Genomic DNA, 26,428 nt, shown 5'->3' on the forward strand with positions numbered 1-26,428 from the left:
AGCAAGTGCAGCCTCCTTCCACGTTCACTCGCTCAATGCTTCCAAGGTGCAATTAGCGGGACTTGGCACCGTTTGACCGCAATCAATAGATGTGCATCGTCTGGCGTTGCTGTTAAACGAACAACGCGAGCGGAGGCTGAGCTCCACAAATACCCGAATACTACTGCGCTGTAGTTTGCATTAGGGAGTATCGTAACAGTGGCTGAAATATTTGCTTTAAATGACACTACTTGATCGTTTTGTGGTGAAATATCTACAGTCAAATGCACACATCGCCGAACGGATGTACAAATACTGATTCTACATTTCGTGTGTTTAAACTGCAGTATTATAAGAATGAGGTATAAACTGTGAAATATAAGAATAAAGAGCAACCGACAAAACTGGCAGGTTGTTTGTTCTAAAAGGCAACGCACGTCAAGAAGAAATAATCATGTTTGTTCACATATATTGATTTGTGCTCTAAATGAGGAGTTAGTCTCCATATCATGCTCGTATGCACCTTTCGGCAGAAAATAGTAAAGGACGATTCATTTCTCGCGGCTGAGCCTGTGTAGTCGAATTTTAACAGCTTCCTTAGGCACGGCCAAGTGAGAGTACGTGTCCAGCTCGAGGTCTTTCTGCAAGAGAAAAAATAAACATTAGAAAAAGATTTGTTAAAACAGTCGATGTACTTACAAGCATGGGTTTTGTAAGTGCTATTCTTGATTTATACTTCTCTTAGGTATATACCGGTATCGGTATGCGCAACTGCGTTACGCCGTCCTTAGAGAGGCACCTGTCTACGTGTCCTTGCGTACATTTTGTTGAAATAGCTCGTATCGCTAGGTAAAATGGCCACACTGAAAGTACCTAATGATCCTTCGATTAAGGAGTCGATTCCGCAGTCATGGCGAGTAGCTCGTGTGAAGCCCCACTCCAGGTCTCGTAAGACTCGACTTTGTCTCGACTCCTTCCGGACTTTAAGCCTCGTTACGTATCTGTGTATGATAATTTACGAAATAGTGTACTATTGACTAGAGTGTATGTATGGTGTAAAAACCACACATATGCGGTCATGTGCAGCTTAAAAGGCAGGGATGGCAAAGTGCAGTTAAAATTGGGGCCCCTATGCACTAGTGGTGCGGAGCCTGAGGAAACAGCAGAGCTGATGGCGTTCACTTCCTCCGTCCCATCCTCCTCCCCCTCAATCCACTTTCCCACCCATTGCTATATGATACTATACCAGGCTACGCTATACTTTCTGTTCCCTCTCTTTCTGTTTATTTTTGTCTCTTTCTTTGTATATCTTTCTATTTCTTTCACTTTCTTTCATTCGCTTTCTCTCTCTGTGCATGTGTTTTCTCTCTGTCGCTGTTATTTTCTTTCTTTCTCTTTCTTTCTCTCTTTTTCGCGTTCTCTCGCCCATGTCAACGCAATCATATGGTTCCCATAAATGCTTGTTGTGCTAGCTTGGGTATTCGTCGCATCTATTTGTGCAACAGCTAGTTATTCGATTTCTTTCCTCTAGGGACAAGCGAGATCCCTTTCGGCGAACAGTGTGCCGGCTGCGCCTTTGTCGTGTGTTTCCTAACTTTGCTGTTAACACGGCAAGCATGCCTGTGGCTACGCGAGGTTTTTTTAAGAAGTTGTGGACAGTGTCCATTTTCTGTCCGTAAGGCTTTGAAATTACTATATCTTAAGTAAATCGAAAGAAACTATATCAAGGCTATGTGATATGATTTTTCCAGTACATAAGTATAGATCAATAAACAGCTGAGGCGAAGGAAAAGTGCACTTAAACGGGTTCCAGAAATGAAAATTCGGCCATTTGCAAGAACTTTATTAATTTACATCCGGGTACTTTAGCAGCACCAACATACTTGGGAGAACGGGGTTTTTATATGTCGTGGGGTTCTCATTGTTTTATATGCGAAGCATCTTATGGCGGAGTTCAAACCGGTGGTGTGCGCCGTGACCACCCTTACATCGCATGCGCAAACCCTCTCCACACACTTCCTCTCCGCTCCCCCTCTCCCTCTCCCCATTCCCCTCTGCACTACCCCTCTGAAACGCGGGCTCCACATGCCGAAACGCTGCTTCGCATCGCCTCATGGCTCCCTTCAGCGGGAGATGGTGTGATTTCTTTATCTGTAGAAAAGCTGAGACAATAAATCACGTATTTTTGCACTGTTGGCAAAAGGTCAACTTCTGGGACGCTTTACAGGGAACGCTAAAGAAAGTACTCTGTCTGCATTCAACAAGAATCATGATTTTACCGATAGGAAGGGAGTACTGGATGCTTTTTGACCAGATTATGCTTTTCGGTCTCCACTGTTTATGGCAGGCAAGAATGACCGGATTCCTCTGCGACCCTGACAGACGACCTGCACGTGTGATTTTTCGTGACAGAATTGTTCAGTAAACTGATGTACTCAAACAGCAAGACTTCGTACCTGACTGGCTGTCTAGCGTTGAACTTCTGCCATTCCTAAATGAATCTTGAGAAAAGCCAGTCCAGTTTTTTTCCTCCTTTTTCTTTCATATTTTGTTCATTTAGATATGCGGACATGATTGTAGCGTTGTATATTATTGTTGTTGACGTACATACCACGATCCGGTAATTACAAAAGCCTAGATAGCCGAGTGGTCACGACGCTCGCCTTCATACTGCAGGTAGACGGGTTCGAATCCTACCTAACCACACAATTTTACTTTGTTTTATTTATTTCTGCTCCACCTCCTCTTCACTCGTCTTCCTCTCTCCTCTCACTCCCCTTCATACGATGTGCTCCTTTGCAGTGCGAGATGCCACATAAGGTACAGGCCGTCCAAGATGCCAACTGTTTTCTGTTTACGCCACACGTGGCTTTAGCGAGCCTTAAACAGTTCCGCTCTTAAAATGTGGATGCTCTTCTGGGCTTTTTCACAAGTATGCACCATTAATGTAACTGTTGAAATATGAAAAATTGCAAAGTTCTCGCAAAGTCTAAGAATATGGGAATTGATGCATTTTTAACACCTTAAGCATGACGTGACACTGAAAGTCACATACACGTGATTGTAATGGTGTTATAGCTTTGTCTATGCAGACAATATCTGTATAGGATGTAGTAGCGACTACCTGGTAGGCAGATTATTTTTGTTAAAACTAATTAAAGACAATGTAACTTCATCCGCCAGGACGTGGGGCAGGTTTTTGCGCTTTGGTCATCTGTCTTTTATCGCGTTAAGGCAGTTTTAGCACAAAAACTTCCAGCGGGCTGAAGTGTTCACAGTAGCAGCACCACACATACTGGTTTCCGATTCACGTCTGCAGCAGCTATAACGGAGATTGATTGTGTTCCTTGATGTTATTGAAATGCTTTTTACTAGGTGCCAGCTGCACTTGCTTTTAATTAGTCTTTGAAACTTCACAAATCAGTCACTTCACATTTCTCGTTGGGCAAGCTGGTTGGGTACATTAAATTCAATATTTGTGGCACTAAAAAGCTACATTTTGAAGAAGCAAGAAATGAATAAAAACAAAAAGAGGAAGCTCCGAACGACGCACAGATTTGAGAATCAGACAAAAATGGTCGAGGTGCTAAATAGAATATTTATCAAAGGGGCCCTCTGTACTGAAAATGTGTTTCAACAAATTTCTTTTGCTGAACTATACTTGTGTGTGAAATTGTACGTGCTGGAGAGCAAGTTCCGTTTATATCAACACAATATGAAATGACTGATTGGAGTTCTTCAAGAAGTAACCAATGGCCACGCATAGGGTGGTGTAAACATACTGTCAGCATGTTCTGTTATCTCAAACACTAGAATGCGAAAGCCTGCTGCACATTCGTCAAGCATTGAGTTATACGGGGAACAATGGGGAATATCACATCCTCAAAGCATAATGAGCACCAGTGTTTATAGGCACGCATTCGATTAACGTACGCTTTCCATTGTGTTGTATTGTACCCCCCTTGCTGTTTTCTGCACCTCTCTCACCTGGTGTAGCACGACCTCCGGGATGGTACCACCTTTTCAGGGCATAAATAAGTAACTTCCCATTACTCAGAATTAATATACATCAAGTAAAACTACTAATTACTCTCGACATCGTTAATTACGTCTTTGGTACTCTCATACACGCTCATTTCAGAGTTGGAAGCCGTGCAAAACCGTGCCTGTTGTTTCATACTCTCTAACTATCACCGAACAAGTAGCGTAACCGTCATGAAATTAAGTTTGTCCCTCCCTCCTCTGTATCTTTCTGGTCCGTATCTTTATTATGTCTTTTTCATAAAATTTACTACAACTATCTGAGAAAAAATTACTCACAAGGCCCTCGTACATCTGAGCTCGCATTAATGACCGCAATAACGTTGGGATTCCGTCTTGTCACAATAAATGTTTTCATGACTCATTCGTACCCAGAACTTGTGTCAATTGGAATGCCCTCTCCCATGACATCGCTGACACAACAGATATTAATATGTTTCGCAAAACAATTGCTATCTTGTGAATATATTGATGCTTGTTACTCTTCGTATAATTTGTTCTCTTATTATCAAAATTGTTGTGCATACGAGCTGCCAACGACCAATGATGACTTTTTGCTTCACTCGTGTTTACGCCGGGTTTTTTTCGCGAAGGTCGTTGCGAACTTTTTCAAGGGCACTTCTGCATGAGACATATAAGGGAGTAAATGGCGTAAATAACGGTAGTAAACTCTTCCAATTTCACTCTACTCCGCTTCCACTTGTTTAGTTCATTTCAATGCTTGTTGAGGGCTGCCAAATTCAGCCGGTTTTGTATTACGATATACGAAATCATGGCGAAAAGAACGAAAGCAGAGTTGGCGTTTGCGAATATTGTTAATATTTATGTGAGTGTGCCCTAAGGTCGTAATATGGCGGTCGTTACTGGTTCTTTACCTTCTTTTTTTTTCCAAGCGCTCGCGTGCAGCGCCAATGACAACAATGTGGATGGCAACAGTGCTGCAAGGGCGCATCTAAACGTAATGTAGTGTGACAGATGTCTATTTATGTGTTTCTTTGGGCTGACCAACTAGTACAAATACTATTGTGTTTTTTTTTTGTGAATTCAAAAACCAGCACAGCGACCCATAGTTTCCACGGCGCCATCGTGCATCTAGTTTAGAATGTCGGAAGACGTAAACTGACGTTTTATTTGTGCACAATTTGGCAACATCCACTTTTTTTCTAGGCCGACTTTCATGTCCGGGGAGGAATGAACGAGTTTTATTTTGCCCTGCTGAAAAAGCATGAGCGTGCGATACGCACACACTCAATTGCTTGCACAAAGAAAAAAAACAAAACAATTCAGCATCTGTATTCATTGACAAAATATTTTCTGAAAGCGGAAAGCTCCTAGGAGCACCAAGATGGAGCTGTGATATTTATCTGCTCAGATTAAATAATGCACAGGAAATAAAAAGCTTAAGTGTATGCAAAATTATATTCAAGAGTTTCTGCATGTATAAGTCGAACATAAGCATCCAAATGGTTATGTTCGACCTTGTTTATGTGACATAATTACTGCGAAGCGCTTGAGAGGACAAGGACAGCAGCAAGAACACAACACGGGCGCTAACTTTCAGCACTTGTGTTCTTCCTGTTGTCATCGTCCTTTCAAGCGTTTTGCAGTGTCTATCTGGAATCAATTCGCATGTGTTATAGGTTAGATCCTGTCACTGTGTTAACATTTTCCCTTTTATGATTTTCGAGGAAATACTGGCAACAAATCTCCTCCTGGACAGAAGAGCATGCGCGAGTTTGATGCTGAGGGGGTGTATCCGAACGAGGCGCTCTGGAGAGAAATTTAGCGAGCTTGAATTGGAACGGCCTTGGCTGAGTAAAACCATGGTGAGAATGAGCTCGAGTAAGCCCGCAGAAGCAGAAACTTGGTGAGTACGAGTACTAGTCAGCTTGTCAGAGTGGACCCTCGGTTTGCTTAAGACTGACTGAGCCCAGTAAGGCGAAGGTTTCATGAGTTCGAGTATTTCCCAGTTGAGTATGAATTTGTTGAGCATAATCGTCAGTGAAACCATTTGATTAGAGTTTTTGTGCGTATGAAACAATTCCGTCACGCTGAGCAGAAATTCCGTGGTGAGTCCGAGTGTGCCTTAAGTAGAAAAATGAATTTCTCAATGAGCGGGAGTTACGTTCGTTTCACCGATTTTATTTCAATGAAGCTGCTTGAATTTTTAAAATTTATTACACAACGTGATATTCTGTTACGAAAGTATTTACACTCGTGCATTTTTACAGCAAGTTCAAATATGAAAATGCATGCCGCCCTAACCATTTATTCCAAGCGGATATACTTCGAAAACTCGACGTCTGCGATTCGATAGTTTAAGAATAATATCTGGAGTCTTACATGCCAAAACCACGACATTATTATGAGGCACGCCGTAGTGGAGGGCTTCCGAAAGTTTGACCATCTGTTGTTCTTTAACGTGCACAGACATCGCACAGTACACGGGACTCTAGTATTTCGCCTTCATCGAAATGCGACTGCCGCGGCCGGGATCGAACCCGCGACCTTGAGGTCAGCATCCGAGCACCATAACCGCTATACCACCTCGGCTAGTTGAAATGTATCCTAATGTAACTATTGCTAAACGAACTTGTGAACCTTAGAGAAATAAGTGCCAGACGGGGCGATCGCACGATTTATGTGCGATCGCTGCACCCGGCTAATTTCTGAAGGTGAAATTTTCTTTTTTTGTTTTAACATAATTCGTATTTTTATGAATATTCGTCAGACTTTAAATACACGCCGTATATTTGTGTATGTAGCTATTTATATGAACGTATGTGTAGTGTAGTTATGCATGTCATTCTATACAGTTGTTTTAGCGGTGTGTCGCACAAAACGCTCGCTCGTTGCAAGGGTAACGATATAATAAGCGATCAAAGAAAGCAAAAAAAAAAGCAATACCTTCTGAGAGGTGCCCAGCATGATGCGGTAATGACGAAGGACTTCTGTAGTAGCTGAAGCAAGTTCTACTTGCGCCAGACGCTGGCCGATGCATATGCGGGGTCCCAGACCGAAGGGCTGATAAACTGTCGGGTTGATGCGACCTTTGTTCTCGGGACTGAACCTACAAATAACGAGGAGAAAAATACCCGTACTTAAGCCTCCTTCCGGCAAGCGCTCCCTCCGGAAAGACGCTCAATGAACATCTTTCCTATGAGGACCTGTGTTCCTTCCGTCTGTGTTTAGTTATAAAGGAGAAAGCCTTAGATGCCTCATCGAACGAGAACAGAGACTGTCGGAGTCAACAAGAAAGTGATGTAAAAAGTCATCGTCGTGTGATGACGTCACCTGTGGCGTCGTTGTGAAGTTACAGGTCGCAAGAATTTCTGACGTCTCTACGACGTCACGTACCGTGATATCACGTGATTGCTTCGTCACATGAGCTGCGCGCTAACTTCTCTGCGACAGCGTGAACTCGAGGCAATAAAGAAAGCGATCTCCTAGCGCAGAAGACCTCATGGAAAGCAGCCGCAGTGCTGCGTCGGCTGCTTGGAGAGTATAAAAAAGCGGCGTTCGCGTGACCCAGCCTATGGGCGGCTATGGTGTAACGCGAAAAGTGCGCGCTATGGAGGACACTGAGGCATGGCCTAGTGGATTCTTTGTTAGGCCTGAGGAGTATGCAACTCCAGAGGAGGCTCGACGAATACGCAAGCAGGCTTGACGAGTCAAATGGCTCATCCCATCTTGATGTGCCGTTTACATCATTCATACTTCGTCACTAAAGGGTGGAATACATGCGGCATTTTATCGGTGTCCGAGTGACGAACTTCTTCAGACCGCGAACGGCTAACGCACGGTGGCTGACGGCGCCCCTGTCGCAACATAGCCAAGATGCCGCGTCGCGCAGCTGAGCCTTTACTTTACGCGCGAAATTCGTCGAGATAATTTGTTCCATGTACTCCGGCCTTAAGGTATTCGCTTTCGAGCCGTATTGCGATCGTGTAAGAAACGCTCGGGTTATTTTGCTCATTCAACGCGGCTGGACGAAAACCGGCGGCCGGGCCCATGATGGTCGAACAGGCCATTCATTATTACACGCGTAATATACTGTGACACATTCATTCGATTTCTTAGTAGATGAGTAAACGCACTGCTAACTCGATAAATGTACGACGTAGTGATTACCCTCAAAATGGCTGATTTGCACCACCTCATATCAACGGGTCAAAGTTAGGTGATCTTACTGTCGCCAACCATTAGCACACATGAATATGAAAGAGTCACAATTTCGTCCTTAAAAGCCAACTCCGACGATTTTTCGAGGTCAATGGATCTCAATACGTGTGTTTGCACATTCCCGTTATTTATGCCAAATTACAAGCTGGAGAGATATGCAGATTCATTACAAATGACTTTAATGATTGCCCCGACTCTCCCCACCTCGCTGCCCAGAATTCTTGGCAACACTGTGTGCGTGACGTCATTTTTGGCATAGCGGAGGTGACGGAACCGAGGGGCCACTAGAGCGTCTGCTGTGCGTAAGGCAACAATCGTGCGTGTTTGGCCAGCGCTTCGTTGACTGGGCGTGTGAATTTCAGTTTCGTGCGATGGATGGTATGTGGTGTTGCGTTGTGGGCTGCACACGATTACCAGTTGGCAGTCGCGAAACGCTCGCACCAAACGATTACACTGCGTCTTTATATTAGAGTGTTTTAGCTAGCAAAACCGGTTTCCCGCACGGAAAGTGCGGTAATACCGTACCGGCTAAAGAATGCACATGCGTGAATATTACCGTACGGAAACACTTTCCGTAACATATACAGGGTGCACCGTGACGAAGCCTATCGGTATGCGGTGAGCTGCGCGTCTTGCGAAACAACGTAGCCTAATCGAATAACGTTGGTGGGTAAGGTGACTCGTACTTGGCTTATATTAAATTTCTTTAACCCTACCAACGGGATGGTAAACGTCGTATTGCCAAACGTATGCACTCTTCTTACAGCAATAATAAGAAGCTTTAGTTAGTCCTCAAACTTCTAAGCGATAGCATTTTACCCGATCGCGGCCCCAAAAACTTGAGCAGCCTGGATAGGTGGCCCCATCTGGCGGTGGAATGCGCAACCAGACAAGCAATGAACTAAACAGGTGCATTCCACTTCATCGAAGAGGAATGGAATGGCGAGTTTAGTTGGCCTCCAAATGCGTCGGAATCCAGCTGTCATTTTCCGAGTGCTCTGAGGAGCTTCTGCACGTGGCACGGTCAGTCACACACAATATATATTTCCGACGGAGTCACCTTTCCCCTGAGCGTCTGCTCTTCGCCGCTTTCGCAGCTTTCATACTACGTGCTGGTGGGACCGGCATGCCTTGCATTAATTCCGGTTTTTCCCGACTTACACGTCACGCGAAGACAGTATGCTCGGTTAGGTTTTGGTTTGGGTGTTGCGCTTTTTTGCTTATTTAAAATTATTCTTCAATTTGCCGAGTATTTCTGCTATCGGGCCCGTGACAGGAGCGTCTCAGGAACACAAAAGCAGGATCAGTAGTTCGACATGGCCAAAAAATCGCCGGAGTTGGCCTTTAAGGCTCAGGTAAATAGACCGATAGGAAAGTTGTGTCTTTCCCTCCTTTTCATCTCTCTCTCTTGAACTATCACTTTCGGTGAGTCGCTACATACGCGTGGTTTCCGCACTAGCAGAAACACATCGTCGCTTTTAGTTCGTTGATCACAAAATAGAATGAGGGAAGCAGAGTGCAACACCTCAACGCCACGATCCAAAGAGTTGTGTCCCATGCGTGACAGGCAGCTCCGCAGAGCGTTAGGCCTTACGAGTCGTTCGACAACAACCGGCATCCAACAAGCACCCAGTACAGGCGCAGAAGAGGCAGCCGCGAGGAGATATCAGCTCTGTGAGGTTGCCCAACTAGCTCACTGCACACGGCAGCTTATTGAACGATCGGCGGCCCCCGTCCCTTACCGTGTCACGACGCACTGGCGTCGAGATGCAATACAAGACAGCAACGTGTCCCATGACCCATGGCCACCCAGCTCCCTGAGCCGCGACTCCCAGAGTCAAAGAGATAGAAGAAGCTATTTACAGAAAACTCGGACGACCTAGGAGGCTTCCGTACTCAATCGCTTCGGGCTTGCCTACAATTCACGTGCTCTAGGCCTCGCTCCCACCAGTATGCAGACCATGGTTCTCGTACCAACTCATCGATGCTCTTAAAACAGCAACTTGTGAACAGAAAAGACAACTCTTATCCTGCCGGCAAGTTCAATTACGTCACAGCAACCGACCTCCTCGCCCTCAAGGAGGCAGGCCGCCGATGCTAGGGAGGAAAATCCTCCCTAGGCCTACTCCAATCCAGCTCAAAGCAAGGTTGCCCCGAACCGCGAAAACTGTCACCCGATGCTCCATGAACCCAACCATGGGCGCCGTTGTGGTTTCTCGAGATGAACCGCGCTCTCGGAAGACGTGGACACAGAAAACGCTGTCGAGCAACCAACAAGTGTACATTTATTAACCTGCTTTTATTAACCTGCATTTATTAAGCGGCTGGCGAGCTCACCAGCCGAATCTAGTAACACGCTTACATAATGGCAATACATACAACAATACACAGAAAACATACCACATACAATGTGCGCATGCGGCGTCGGTGATGTGCGACCCACCACGAGGGGCGCGCGGGAAACGAGCTTCGGCATCGTCCCCATGGACCCACCGCGACAGCCGTTCGTCCACGCACACTGCCCAATCCCAAAGACAGACTAGCTGATGTTCTCTGTGCGCAGGTCTAACGGTCTAACCACTTTCCCGCTTGGCGGCGCCACCGCACTAACCCTACCCCGCGCGAGCAGAGCGCCACCTCTCGCTTGGTGGCTGTGAAACCTAGCTGCGACTAATACGCGAGGCGCGCGTGCGCCATGAGGCGCAAATTACTTTATTGGGGGTGAGAGCAGCCCCAAGCTATCAAAGGCCGACGCGCTTTACTGCTGATTAGATAATCGACGGTCGACGTTCTGTTCGCCGCTACCAGTGTACATTAGTAAAACTTGTTGTTAGGCTAGTTGGTGCATGTTAGAAGAAAATTCGACGTCGCGAACCACCGAGAAGAAAAGGCGAAAAGAAACGACGCTCTTTCGTCAAATTTTCTTGCACCAGTTTACAGCGTGCATTGCTTGTAGTTTAGCTTTTTATTTCCTGGCAACAAATTCGCCCGAATAAAGAGTTTCGTCTTAAACGTGCTGACTACTGCTTTCTTCAACAGCACGAGAACGTGACGACATCTTGAATTGATTACACTTAGTGAGAGCCGAGAAGTAATGCAAAACAATTGGAGCAGCTAGGCACTGGGAGTGCGGAGACTGTGGAAAGAGCGCAGCTGGTGGCCTTGCCCTCCTCGTTTCTCTCACCCTCACCCTCACTTCCGTTGCCACCTCCGTGCTCTAATGTAGCATACATGGCTATGCTATATTTAACCCTCTCCCCTCCTCCGTTCCCTCGTCATCATCATCACTTTCCTTTCCCACACCCTTTCTGTACTATACTATACATGGCTACGGTGTGTTTTCTCTCTAGCTTTTTTATTTTTATCTTTTTTCCTCTCTTCCTCCATTTCTTTCTCTCTTTTGTCTGTTCTCTCTTTCCCTCTCTCGCTTTTTTTCTGTATTTCATTCCTTCTATATTTCTTTTCTTTTTCTCTTTACCTTTTTTCTCGTTCTTTCGCTCACAGCAACGCATTCATAAGATTCCCATAAATGCGTGTTCGGCTACCGAGCCTGGATTCCCGCCGGGTAACGACGCTCGCCTTCGGACCGTTGGTATCCGGGTTCGAATCCCGCCTCGACAGAAAATTTTATTTCAGTTTATTTATTTCTTGTTTTCTTCCTTTTCACTTACCGCCTTCTCTCCTCCTATTTTCCTTCCTCCTGCCCACTTCGCCGAGCAGAGTTTCCTCTTAACGCTCGCCTCCCTCCTCCTTCCCGGCTCCTTGCCTCAGCGTTCCTCGTTTTACTAGACTTTACTCTTTCCCATTCCAGGCTCCAACCTCCTTCCCCACTGTTCTCTATCACTCTCCTTCGCTCCGCCATCTCCCTGTAATGTCTTCGCTTTCCCTCGAACCTGCTGTACCCGGCAGAGGGGCTTGCCGAATTCCTGTGGCATATAGCCGCCCTAGTTTATGAGCACGTTTTGCGTAGGAACGGCTACTCAAACAGCGATACTGTTAAAAAAAAGTCACAGTTTCGCCGCAAGGGCGAAGCAATGAATGCGATAGCGAGAAATCGAAATGTCACACGAAGAACCAGAAGCAGCTCGAAACTTGCAGCGTGCCGCTGAAGCACATAGAAGGACGCCCTAAATGACTACAGTGGCTGTTTGGGCTTGTTTGGCCCTAAATGAACGCACAGGCATGCACAGGGCAAGCGTGACTAACAACTGTCACAGTTGTTACGCCTATGTGCTTGAGCAACACGCTGCAAGTGTCGACAATGAAGAATCAGACGCTTGCTTGCTTGCTTGCTTGCTTGCTTGCTTGCTTGCTTGATTGCTTGCTTGCTTGACCCTTAATTGTTGGCTTTTACCGACTACGGGGGATTGGCTATGAAACCGGCGGCTAATATAAGTGGGGCAATTTAAAATTGAGCCGCTCTCAGATATTAAATGCGAAGCATTTCTTAGCGAACCTCTGGCACTTTGAGCGTTTCTATCTACGTATCTATCTATCTATCTATCTATCTATCTAGCCGCCTACGTCTGGGTGCTCTCATGATCGCCTCCTTAACTTGGTGAAAGACCAAAATTTGCATGGGAGGGTAAGAGGATTTGACGATTATGATTGCCGGGTCATGACATGAATAACTTTAAAATTCTGTCGCGTACGTCGTCAAACCCTTTCCACTAGACACGTGTGGCACATACCCGTTTACCACAGGCCGCGGTGTACGGGTATGCGCCACAGGTGATTGACAGTTCATATGTACCCAGGAACGGCGAGAACGGACATTGGTAACTTAAATGCTAGAGCGTTAAGGAAAACCAACAATGGCAGCGTTGACTCAACGAATGGAATGAATGAAAATTAGGATCCCTGCAGGAATCGAACCCAAGCATTCTGCGTGGCAATCAGGTATTCTACCACTGAGCCATGCCAGGTCTATAAAGTGGTTTGGAAAAACAGCCTACGCAGGCGTAATGTCGGTGCAACGTAAATTGTGGTCGTGGTGCTTGCTACCTGATTTTACAAGAAAGCAATAAACACTACACGATACTCCTACGATACAGGCATCATATCAGATTAACGTCTGTAGTTCCAGTCTTGGCTCCGCTTTTATAGCAGTCTAATAAACATTACGTTTGTATTCATATGATTCGGCAAGCTATATTGAAGCATTGCTCGACCCCGGAGGAATAGATTAACGAAAGGTACATATGATATACACATCACCGCACCGTAAATTGCACTTAGTCCGCAAGAACGACGCAGTGTCCACTTCATTTCTTACGAGGCTGGGCGATGGCCTCATGCTGACCGAGGATGATGCCAGATTGATTGACAGGCGCTTTGTAGACTAGGCTACGTAGGCCACATACGCCCAGGTAGTCTACGAATACGACAAGCACCATCCACTAATGTTGCTCCACGTAGCAATATCCAGGCCTGCCAGCCTCGATGGCCTATACCTCACCAACGTGAAGGGTGGCTTCAGGTTCCTACTTGTCGCCGGCTCTGTCGACAGCCGGTGTGTCGACGAAATGACCGAGGCATGAGGATGTAGATGCGGTCACTGACCAAGTCAAGGTGAAAAACACAGAGACGTTTCGGGACCCATGCGGGTTCCTTGTTCACACTAAGCAGGCAAGAGCCGTGTGTCGTTTTTTATGCTAAAATGTGACGTAATGAACGGGTGTAGGTGTAGGAACCGAGGCATCCAAGAATTCCAACGGCTCTGCTATACCACATACTTCACTACACATCGACCCCTCGTTACCACGATCACGACCGGATCCTATAACAAGTCATGACCAGCTGCTGGTGCTCACTGATCACGGTGATGATGCCCTTGTCCAAGAACTGTCAAGAACTTCTTCCACACATGGACACAAATTCGTGAAACGTGCGTGCGTTCTCGGGACATATATGCGGCTCTTCAACATATATATGTGTGCGTATAAAATTTAAACATATCTTTACAGCCATTTTGTAGCTTGTCGCTCATTAAAAAAAGTTACGCCACAGTCACCTACCCGCCGCATGCTTCGCATAACATCGACTCCCACGGTACGTGGGATCTGCCGAATTTTTTTCTTCTTGTTTTAAACCGTGGCGCGTGGAGTGACCCTCTGCGTCTCCTACAATTGGGGGCGCCTGATGCAAGGTGTGCGCGGTGTTCTTTGTCTTTTAGGGGCGAGGCTCCTTATAGCGGCACCCGTTCGTCCCTCGTAGCGTAGTATGTAACCAGTCTCACGCTTTGACCTGCAAGGTGGTGCCGGTGGGAGATTTTTCCTGTGCGTTGTTGAACAATAAAAAATTCGCAGCGTTAGCTAAAAGCCGACTTCTTCTGTCTCTCATTCCCATTAGCAGCCATTCTTTACCTCCAAGGTAGTGCCTGGTGAGGTTTCTCCTGTGCGTGATTAAACAATAAAAATTTTGTTCAAAACGCCGTTGATTGATGAAATAAACCAACAAAAGACGCCAGATGTTTTGTAAAAGCAAAACGAAAGAACGCCAGATGTTTCTAAAGCAAAACGAAAAAGACGCCAGCTGCTTAAACGAAAGACGCCAGATGTTTTCTAAGCAATGGTTTTCTAAACAATGAAAATTCACAGCGTACATGTAAAATTAAAGTGCGCTGCAAATCGTCATAACTCATCGAACCTTTAGTATAAACGCGCCCGATCTCACGTCGGTGATGATGTACTGGGCAGAATTCACGGAAGATTCACGGTTTACCGATGAACCTCCGCAGCTTCGCCCACTCATCATCATTCACTCCGTGGATATGCTGTGATTTTTTAGGGGCGAAGCTCCTTAAGGCGGCACCCGTTCGTCCCTCGTAGTCGTAGTCGTAGTAGTCGTAGTGCGTAACCAGTCTTACGCTTTGACCTCCAAGGTGGTGCCGGTGGGAGATTTTTCCTGTGCATTGTTGAACAATAAAAAATTCGCAGCGTGCGCGTTAACTAAAAGCCGAATTCTTCTGTCTCTCATTCCCCATTAGCAGCCATTGGCATGTTCCAGTAGGAAACGTTAGTAGAAGTAGAAGTGTAAGTGTTAGCTAAAAGCCGACTTCTGTCTCTCATTCCCATTAGCAGCCATTGTTTACCTCCAAGGTAGTGCCTGGTGAGATTTCTCCTGTGCGTGATTAAACAATAAAAATTTTGTTCAAAACGCCGTTGATTGATGAAATAAACCAACGAAAGACGCCAGATGTTTTGTAAAAGCACAACGAAAGAACGCCAGATGTTTCTAAAGCAAAACGAAAAGACGCCAGCTGCTTAACGAAAGACGCCAGATGTTTTCTAAAGCAATGGTTTTCTAAACAATGAAAATTCACAGCGTACATGTAAAATTAAAGTGAGCTGCAAGTCGTCACAACTCATCGAACCTTTAGTATAAAACGCGCCCGATCTCACGTCGGTGATGATGTACTGGGCAGAATTTACGGAAGATTCACGGTTTACCGATGAACCTCCGCAGCTTCGCCCACTCATCATCATTCACTCCGTGGATATGCTGTGATTTTTTTTTGCCTTCCACATCCCGAGTGGTACAGAAAATGGCCACTTTGTCGTGCGCGTCTCAAGGGCAGTATTCGAAATGAAAAAAAAAAACTAGGAGCGCTGCGTCTGCAAGTGTCAACATTGGAGAAACAGACGCTCTTAGATATTTCTTTTTTTTAAACTGTGGCGCGTGGAGTTAACTCCTGCGCCTCCAGCCACACGGGGGCGTCTGATGCAAGGTGTTCCCGGTGTTCTTTCTTTTTTTTTCCTTCAACATCACAAGTGGGTACAAAAAAGGGCCAATTTGTCGTGCGCGATTCAAGGGCAGTTTTCAAAGGGGAATAAAATTGGGAGCGTTGCGTGATAGCAAACACGGTCACACTCCTCCGAGATTTGCTTACCACAGGCGGTACATGGTGTATATAAATAGCTCGCCGTTCGCTGGCGCATACATGGCGTGTGTTACATTCTGCAACAAAGACAAAAAGAATGCATCGCGTGTGGATGATGTGTCTAACGCCGCGCGCTGGGGAGCGTGGGGTTGCTGGTTCGAATCCGCGGTCGGGTGCTTCAGAATTTTTTTTCTTCTTCTTTATTTTTCTTTGTGCCTTTTTTATATATACATACATATACATGTCTGGGACATGACGGCGTCGACAGACGGCGACGGCAAGAATCAGGCGAGAGTGTCCGTATAATTGTTATCGCAATAAAACTAAACGATACGAAACATGTGACGCGAACTGTACAATTGGCATAGGTCTCGGCATAGGTCATGGATCTCATAGATCTTGCTCCTGATTTAAAAAGGTTAAAACATGGCCGAGTTGGTGAATGATAATCATACCATACAGGTGAAGTGGCACACTTTCACGAGGACAAGTGAGTGTCGTCTCAGCCATGATTAATGTCACCTAAACTCATTGATACTTAGACCCCGCCGTAGCATGGATGAGCACGGCTAAGCTCGTGATCCAAAGTTTGGCTGAGTACTGATGGGTGGTAAATGTGTAACTATTAGGCAGGAGCCAGCTTTACTTGGTAAAATTTGAGCGAGTGGACATAAGATTTGGCTTTCAAGAAAACAAAATACACAAATGAGTGTCAAGGCCTCCATAGTTTTTCCCAACTCATACAAGTTGCAGCGCCTGGCTTATATGAAATTTACAAGCACAGGGTGCTAATGGTTAGTCTCTTGATATTTGTCTCCGACATGACTCCACAAGGGCCTACTAATTTCGTATTATGCTACCTTATCCCGAGGATACGTTGCTGGTCACAGTGGTACGAAGTTGACTATTGAAACATCGTCACATAAAAAGTCTTGCAGCGAATAAGATTACCAGTGATATAATTCACTCGGGCAGCCGGAAATTGACAATAATCTTGAGGCTTACCTTTCGGGTACAAACTTCTCAGGATGGTCCCAATATTTGGGATCGTGATGCAATTGGTATGTGGGCACCATGACAGATGTTCCCTTCTTAATCAGGTATTTCCCGTAGCAATAATCTTTGTCAGGGCACCGTGACGTAAACCTGTGGATGTAAAACTGCTAGGGGTGTGCGAATATTCGAAAGTTTCGAATATTCGTCGAATATTACATTCGAAATATTCGTATTCGATTCGGAAATCGTGTATCCGAAAAGTTTCGAATATTCGATACCTTCGAATATTCGAAAAATTCGAATATGCGATTTGATTATCATGCATAAAATAACTCGTCTTCCACATTTCTGCTACGTTCGTATAGCTAAAAACGTTCCCGAGAGGAGCGATAAAGATCGTAAGTACACGGAGGCACGATATCTGCCTGCGGCGAGCGCCCCAATACGTATGATTTATTGCTGGTACATCTCCGACGTGCAGCGCTGTTGGCGATCATGTAACCATACATTTTCAATATTATGCGGCCGTAACGTGCCGCACTACCACTCGTTCACTATGCGGGACCGCTTCTGAAGAAAGACAGTGACCCATGTGACTGATGGCGGACTGTGGGCACCTTGAGATACCCCAGTCAGGCAAAGCTTTGCCCCATGTATCTCCCTATACCAGCCATTTCTGTTCCAAGCGAGCGTGCCTTTTCAGTGGCAGGGGGGAAGGGGGGGGGGGCTGTCTCTGTTAGAAGGGAGCGCCTGCTGCCTGATCATGTGGAGCAACTCATATTTCTTCATGATAACATCTAGTCATTACTTTCATTGTGCCGTGATATTTGCTTGTGTTGTGATGTGCATTGTGCTAGCCTGGACATTGTGTTCTGGAGATAGCAGTGTATATATGTTGTGTTGCCAGCCAGGCTGTTAATGTTTTTTTTTTCTTCAAATAGCTACATGTTAAATAAAATATTGTTACTGTGGAGGCACTTTTCCTTTGATATTAGATATTCGATTCGATATTCGAAGGTGAATATTCGTATTCGATTCGTATTCGAAAAATTTGATATTCGCACACCCCTAAAAACTGCACGATGTAAACTCGTGTGGCAAGACGTGAACAGCTGTCTGGTTTTCAGAACCAAATCAGGATCAAATGTAACTTCAGAAACGATTGCATCGTTGAAGCGAAAACGAAAACACGAAAAAAAAAGTTTTCGGTAAAAAAGATGCGTAGGTCACCACGGGCCCTCCACAACCGTCTTGTTACTACGTTGCACGAAGAAGATATCATAACCTGCGCTAGCAAAACTGCACTTTTCTGGTTTCTTTACCCAGTGCGATTGTGGGCAAATAAACGTAGTGACAAGTATGTCGACCAAAATAGCGCCATTATCAGTTGGTGAGACTGGCATTCCAAATTCGGAAACTTCGTACGAAGTGTAGCATCTAGTGCAGCTAGAATCCACGCTCGCACAGTTATAATTGTCAGTCTTATGTTAGATATTGCATAATCTGTATTGATGAAAAATTTGTCAACACGGGGTGTCGCTGGAATCGACGTTTCGACAAGGGGACTTGTCTTCTTCAAGGCTGCAATTGTTTTCCTTAGCACGCGTGTGTATATGCTTCCTACCCCTTCCTCCTACCCAAACAAAGGAGGAGGAGAGGGCAATTGCGAAAACGGGGGTTCGAGAGAGAAGGAAGGGCCGGCGTGTGAGTCCAAAGGAATAGTCTGTCACAAGGAACGAAGACGGGTGGAGGGGGGGGGTGTTCGCGTTGAAAGGTAGAAGCGAGGTAGACGTTTCACTGTAACACTGAAACATGGTTATAAGAAAGAAGTACCACCTCATAATGATGATTCAATCCGTAGTTACACAGCCTCATGTAGTTTAACAAATTCTAGAAGCTTGGTGAGATGTAGCTTTGGATGAATTGGCCCTCCTTTATTAGCACCTGGTCTCGACTAAATTTGTCTTGTCACGTATGTCGGGCTCGTCGCAAAGGATCTACATGTTATTGACGACGCCAGCGTTAAAAAGAAGCTATTCATTAAAAAATGCGAAGTCTATATATTTAGACGTATTCATAGAGCTCAGATGTGGGCGGGTTGTCTGAAAACACTGCACTGCATTCAACGTAAATGGTTAACGTTTGTTGTACTGTAACTTGCGGTTTAACTGAACTGTCATGTGTGCTGCATATTAAAAATCTCAGCTATGAAACTAGGAACAAATGACATTACGCCCTCCACGTGCTCCAGAGTACCCGATTTGACCAAGTATTTCCTCGGCATATACGCATAACAAGCTGATTTTAGCGTTTTCAGAGACGCTTCACCACTGAAATACAAGCGGCCGTTTGTTAGATTGCTGGTAATATAATCATATTTTCCTCATTGGGAAGTATAAATTTATCGGAGGGAGCCAGCAGGAAAAGGAGCACGCTAATCTTGCGAAAGGCGGCAGTATAATGTTGCGACAATACACAATGTTGACGTGAAGGTAAACATTAGACAGAAGTCTGTCTGGTTGGGTAAGTAAACTGAGATAACTGATATTTATTCTCCAACCAAAGTTACGAAGACACGTAAAAACCCGACGTTTCGGAACCAGCTCGGTTCCTTCCTCAGGGGGGACTGCGGCGGCTTGGCAGCGGCCTCTTTAAGGCACTCTCGCGGCGGTTAACGACCCCACGCATTACCGAGGAGCGTAGCCCATGCGCATACACCGGGGGGAGAGTTCCGAGTGAACGGTTGATATTTTGAGTGGTCCTCTGTATATGCCACGACTCCAGTAGTAACCTCCTCCTCCACTTGGTTTCACTTTCGAGGATGGCGGTTCCGTTGAAGTCTATTCTGTGGTCAAACGTCTCTGCGTGCTCGGCGACGGCGCTGCGTTCTTTGTTGAGTTTACGGACGTCGTTGACGTGTTGCCTAATCCGTTCGGGGAAGTTTTTGGTCTCGCCGATGTATATCAACCGTTCACTCGGAACTCTCCCCCCGGTGTATGCGCATGGGCTACGCTCCTCGGTAATGCGTGGGGTCGTTAACCGCCGCGAGAGTGCCTTAAAGAGGCCGCTGCCAAGCCGCCGCAGTCCCCCCTGAGGAAGGAACCGAGCTGGTTCCGAAACGTCGGGTTTTTACGTGTCTTCGTAACTTTGGTTGGAGAATAAATATCAGTTATCTCACAATGTTGACGTCCTGCTACACAAGGCAGTCTCAGCTCCACTAAAACTAAGGCGGCGACGATACATCGGCTCTGTTTCTAACGTAGACTATATTATCGATTATTGCATGAGTCGTGCAAAATTTTCTTTTTGTTGTACTGTATTGACAATTTCACCATGGGGTTCTCATTTACGGTATTTATCACAAAGCTTCTGACGTGTTATCCTTATCAACATGTCACAATATATTCGTGCCACAGATAAGAGAATTGATGGTTTTCGCCGTTGTACCTGCTTTCGTGTTGCCCTTCGAAGTGTTTTTGTGTGTGCGTGTGTGTCCAGTGGCGTGCACTATAACTGAGAGCAGAACAAATAAAGAGTGCGGAGTGTGCTCTAAAGAGCGCTCTCCTTGCATTTACTGCGAGCACATAGGCGTTACATAAAGTAACGATATTTAAAAAATAGCAATAAAGCTTGCAGCTCAGTCCGGGGTCACTTAACGGCATTTAATGGCCCAGGTGCACCATGTTTCATGAATTCCGCAGCACGAGTTCTTTTTGTTTCATACGGCGAAAACCTTACATGTCTCATCAAACGCAAAAGGTGACTTCGGTGGCGTAACGCTCAAGATCCAACGAGGCACCTGATCGAAAATGACGTCACCGTCTACGTCACCGTGACGTCACGTGTTACTAGTATTTATGGCGTCATCGTGGCGTCTCTATGACATCACATAACATGAAGTCAATTGACGCCATCACAAGACATTGTCGCTTGATTGACGGTACGTCGATCCCGGAAGTGCAGTGCCACGTGAGCCGCACAAGCTTAAGGAGGGGGGCTCAATACAATCGACTAAAAAAGTAATAAGAATGCAATAGGAAGACCACGGCTTGTGCATTTGAGTCGTCTTAGACGAATGCGTAAGGGACACTGTGACTTTTGCATACTACAAAGCGTTAGGAAAGATTTCACACCATAAGCTGGACAGGACACGACGCACAAGAAACTTTAGGCATGATAACACGAGTAATGTTAACCTTACGCGGCTGTTTTATTAATGCAACAATTTCGCTGCCAACCTTGAGCATCGTGCTGCACCGTTCATGGCTATAAAATTAGACTGATGAAAGATAGGAGAAAAAAAAAGTGCGGTACTCACGAGATTATTGGTGGATATATCCTCAGTGTCTCAGAAATGACTTGGTTTGTGTATGGGAGTGTCAAGAGTGTTTGGTAAGATAAAACATCTCCCTGAAAAGAGAGGGAAAAAAATGCAACACGTGAGTAGGTTTGTCTTGGGCAAACTTAAGGTGGGAACGAAAGAATTTCTGACGTTTCCAAGGCGGTCCATATAGAGCCTTAGAGTCTTCAATGTGTTTTGGGAGATAACACTGACTGTAACACAATCCAATATATGTATATAAGGAGATTGGGCAATACAATCTAGAAACTATGCGAAAGAGGAATATTACTAATTCTAAGGCCTTTACGTGTCAAAATCACGAAATATTAACAGGCACGCCGTGGTGGATGGCTACACATTAATTACGATCATCTGGTTTTTCGTAACTGGCACCTAAATGTAAGTGAACGTGTGTTATTGCATTTCGCCTTCACCGAAATGCGGCCGCCGCGTGGCCGAGAATAGGTGACCCGTAAAATAAGCAATTGCCGGGTGAACCATGGAGGAAGGAATACTAAGGAGAGGCCCTGACGTCACATTCGTGAAGCTTCCACATCGCAAACACCCGCATCGCCTCCTAGCGAAGGAGCAGCGAAACATTTGGCAATTTCCGTTGCGTCGCTTGCAAGCCATTTGCAAGCTCATGTGCGCATCGAGCGACTCGCGAAACTTTTGCAGCGGCTTTCTTTTTCGCCGCGCAAGCGGCGCAGTCGATTCACGCATGCTGCTCCTTGCAATACCCAGCTGTTGCGTATAACCTGTGCAAATCGCGTGCACTGCGAACATTACCGGGTGTCACTTTTCATGTGTACGTATACGTTCGCTTCATTACTGATCACTAAGGCATGGTATTTGCACGCGGAGCACTCGGATGTGCGCTCTGTTGCTTCTTACTCGTTGTGTCATCTCGGAACACACGGGAAATTTTGTTTTTGGCGTCTGACGTGCCGTACACCATGCGCTGAAGGCATCGTACGTTTTAGAGGCTGTGTCGTTCAAACGAAATGGCAATAAAGTTTTGTTGTTGTTATCGGATTGCGTGATGTACGTATTGTGCGGTGTGCGCTCGCTGCGTGCTTGTGTTGTGTGCGCACTGGAATTACAAACTTTACGTGCACGATCGCGTATACAATACAGCGGTGTCTTCTTTTCGACGTGAAGTTACGTCAACTATAGGTTGGCATTGCGCCGAATAGCTACTGCGCTCACTCCATATACACGAGCAAAGATCCGCTAATCGGGCAATAGATCTGGAAATCGGTCTACAAGAAAGGAATAGAAAGGCCTAACGCCCAGCAGAACGCGTAAGTCACTGCTAGGTGAGTTCCAATACGATGAGGCAGGGGCTGGATGTTTTTGATTACGGCACGTACCGGTACTTTCTGTACTGTTGCACGAAAACGCTCCACGAAGAACTTCAGCACGCAGCGCTCGGGCCTGCTACGTACGAACAGCCTGGTAAACGTCTGCTTGCAACATTTTACTGCGTGCGAACCGCACAATACGCGCTAAGTTTACGCCGGGACTACAAATCCGAGCAGACGCGAACCACCGCGGAGAGCACGCCGCGGGGCGTCTGCTGTTTTGTTTGCCCCATATCGGTTTGTTTGCCCCATAAATCTGACGTCACTTCCGCCACAGTTTTCGCAATGCATTGGGATACCATAGGGCCTCTCCTTAGTTTTTCCTTCCTCCACGGGGTGAACAGCGGCACGTCTGCGGCACGTGGCCCCTCTCCGTCTGCCGCGGTGGAGCAATGGTTATAGTGCTCCTTGCTGACCCGAAGGTTGCGGGTTTGATCCCGCGGCGGCGGTGGCACTGCGATGGAGGCGAATTGCTAGAGGCCCGTGTACTGTGCAATGTCAGTGCACGTTAAAGAACACCAGATGATCGACATTTCCGGCGCGCTCCGCTACGGCGTCTCTGAAATCATGTGGTTTTGGGACGCAAAGCCCCAGATATTTTTTTTCTGCTACGTAAAAAAAGCCTACCTCTCATTCCACGTTTCAGTGATGTCAGCGCTTTAGACGATGATCTCGTGTTTTGCTTAAACGTAGTTGAGATGATGATAAGCCGCGCAAGCCATTAAAGGTAAGGATATTTTTGCTGCACACAAACGATATGCAACGTTTTTTCTGCTACTCGCAGGTACTCTAACTGTCCTGCTAGATGAGCAGTCGATACAGAGAGCAGTTTTTATTGCATAACATGTTGCTGTACGTAAGAAGCATCATTTTAAAGATATTAACAACGTTGCTGGCTGGGTGAGTTGGAACATGTAATTCAGAATGGCATTGGACACAAACACTACACGAAAGACGAGCGAGAGGACAAGGACGCAGCGCATTCTTCGAACAAACATTTATTGGTAAAGCGCACTTATATATATATATATATATATATATATATATATATATACATGCAGAGGAAAAAACGAAGTCATAAAAGAAAATAAAGAAAACCCGGATGTGAACAACACAACAACGCAAAAAATGTCACGCTAGGAAAAAAAAGATGTCTAGGTACGTCTTTGCTATGTGCGCCTGCGCGAGAATCCAGTTCTCGATATAATGTTCGCAGAAAATACATGCGTAAGCTTGCTATTTACGTTTGCCTTTAACGCTCGAGTTGGAGCAGCCGACGGCTGAACAACCGACCACGGTTTTGCAAGGCGACAATGCCACGTGCGAGAATGGCGAACAATCAGAGGCCTACGGAGGAGCGGTTCGCCGCCTGCTTGCCTCGAACCGGAAACCGGCAGCAGACAACGCATCCCACAATCCCTCGCTCATTTTGCCGGTCACCTATTGAACCTGCGCCCTCGAGCCATGACCTCCGAGATGGCTCGCCGGCAGGTCTGCCGACGGGCAATCTCGGAGGCCATGGTTGAGCTCAGCCGGAGGAGAAAATTGAGAAAGGAATAGAAACGATGAGCAGAAGTAAGTATGGAAATGAGCTTTAAACATATGTGACATTTGCTTGAACAAAATTAACAGAATTATTTCTTGTGGTAACTTGTTGAGCACAAGACACGCCCACGACAAGCAACAACTACGCATGTGAGCATGAAGCTTGCGCCATTTCTCGCTGTCATCTGCTATTTTTATTTATCCTCTGCAGCGTTTCCCGGCATGAGAATGCTCACGGTGCAACGGTAAAATACCGGTACTTAAGGAAATAAAGGTGTGCGAATTCTATCGACACGTATGCACAAGCATATTAACAGGCATTTTTTTTCTTTTCAAATAAATTTTAATATGTCGTATGCAATATGCTGAGCACAAGTTGGTGACTCATCGAAACGCGTCAAGCGCCCGCTGGCTGGCGGCGAGGAAGCTGAAGCACTTCAATCAACAGCACGCCATGACCAAAAACGGACCTGGTTCACTTTACCTTGAGTGCGTCTCGTAAGTGCTGTTCATTTGTACAACTGAGGCAGTAAAGGTTCGGCAAGGCCAACCACAAAATATGTTTTTTTTTTTTCCACTGGGTGGTACAAAGCGAACGATTATTTACTCTTGAGCACCATTTTTCTTGTGTGCCATTCTGCTTAGCTAACGCTGGTTACTTGGTCAAGCTGGTTATGCTTACGCAAGACAAAACAGCACGAAATGTCCTAACACTGTGCGTTACTTCTTGTGTCCCGTCCTTTTTGCGCTATTTTGCCGTTAAAATTTGTTGGGATAAACAGTAGGTTTTCCATACATGTGTATTTGTGTATTTTATTCCAACTCCTGAAGTAATCCCTTCTCGCTATTCAGAGTATTCTGATCAATTATTAAATTAATAAAAAGTGTGATGACTTCACAGTAGAGCCAACTACATCTCGTTTCAGATTTGGCCTGCATTCAGTAAAGGAAAGAGCGCAATTTTCTCAACGTCAGATAGTTTTGGATCCACCATCGCAGCACATGCCTTGAATAATGGAGCTCAATCACTGTAACGCAGGTATGTAAAGTAAACTTGGTCTGCGGTATCCTCAGTCGTGTGTAAGTCCTAACAGATGATGCCTTAGCTTATGGTAAGGCAGCAGGATTCTCACCTCCTTTTCGAAAGCACGAATCACCTCTTCTCGCATTTTCTCTTGCACATCTTGATGCTTTCCCATAAGATAAAACCAGTACGTGAATGCCAGTCTTGTGGTGTCGTACCTGCAGATGAAAGACAAAATAAAGACAGCTTTTTTCTTTGAAGTTTATATTGTGATACTATAACAGAGCGTACCCTCCGAGAAAGACTGTCATGCAATTTGCAGACATTTGGTTGAGCGTCTCCGAAGGCAGTGGGGCTGTGGAAAAATAAAAAAACACAGAAAAGATTCAAATCAAACAATACACCATTGCACACAATGGCGCAATGATCATTCGCAATATCGCCATATTTCATGGCTATTTGAGGTCAACCCGCTAAAACACGCAGCTTGTAGTTCCGACAACAAGCGAAAAATATAATTAGCTTGCTCCGACTTATAGGACTAATGCTTGTGTTGTAGGACAGAAATCAATACCAAATACGCACCAGCTTGTGTTTTCGCATCATAACGCGCTAGGTTCTGCGGAACTGTGACATGTTCATTTAATGACCTGATGGCGGTTGTCCTCACCCTGAAGGACTTCCACGAAGACTCACAGAAGGGCACTTTCCTATGCCTAACAACCTCCAACTGTCTTCCTATCCCAAGGGGTTGAACGACGTCTCTCGAATGACGAAGTGTCAGTTGAGTGGTCTCTGAACATGTATTTTAATTCAGCAAGCGTCATCGCTACAGAATGCGTGGCAATCCTTTTAATAAAACGCAACATATAACACACCCGTGATGAACTATCGAGGACATGGGAGCCTGGATTGACCACCGTACTTTAATAAAAAGACGTAAAATCCCAGATTGATACAAAATAAGGCGGTTAGCATCATGTTAGCTCCTATCGCCACGATCATTCATCTACTCAGCTGATGTCTAAGCCCGATATTTTTACTTTAAATAACAGGAAAGCCATGCCAAGAGT

The 26,428-nt window shown here is 45.6% G+C and overlaps 1 protein-coding gene across 2 annotated transcripts in view; it reads right to left on the bottom strand.

Annotated features, from left to right (window-relative positions):
* Positions 1 to 527: 527 nt before the first annotated feature.
* LOC119399478 (cytochrome P450 3A6) overlaps positions 528 to 26,428 on the bottom strand; it is a 52,837-nt gene continuing 26,936 nt past the window's right edge. For both annotated transcript variants that reach the window (XM_037666280.2, XM_037666279.2), the window contains 6 exons: positions 25,647 to 25,710; positions 25,465 to 25,573; positions 21,399 to 21,490; positions 17,090 to 17,230; positions 6,928 to 7,090; positions 528 to 620 (listed from right to left, as the gene is read on the bottom strand). In XM_037666280.2, the coding sequence (XP_037522208.1) occupies positions 531 to 620; positions 6,928 to 7,090; positions 17,090 to 17,230; positions 21,399 to 21,490; positions 25,465 to 25,573; positions 25,647 to 25,710 (659 nt within the window). In that variant the 3' untranslated portion in view covers positions 528 to 530. The remainder of the gene's footprint in view (positions 621 to 6,927; positions 7,091 to 17,089; positions 17,231 to 21,398; positions 21,491 to 25,464; positions 25,574 to 25,646; positions 25,711 to 26,428) is intronic.

Source organism: Rhipicephalus sanguineus, chromosome 7, assembly GCF_013339695.2.
Source record: "Rhipicephalus sanguineus isolate Rsan-2018 chromosome 7, BIME_Rsan_1.4, whole genome shotgun sequence".
Classification (NCBI taxonomy): domain Eukaryota; kingdom Metazoa; phylum Arthropoda; class Arachnida; order Ixodida; family Ixodidae; genus Rhipicephalus; species Rhipicephalus sanguineus.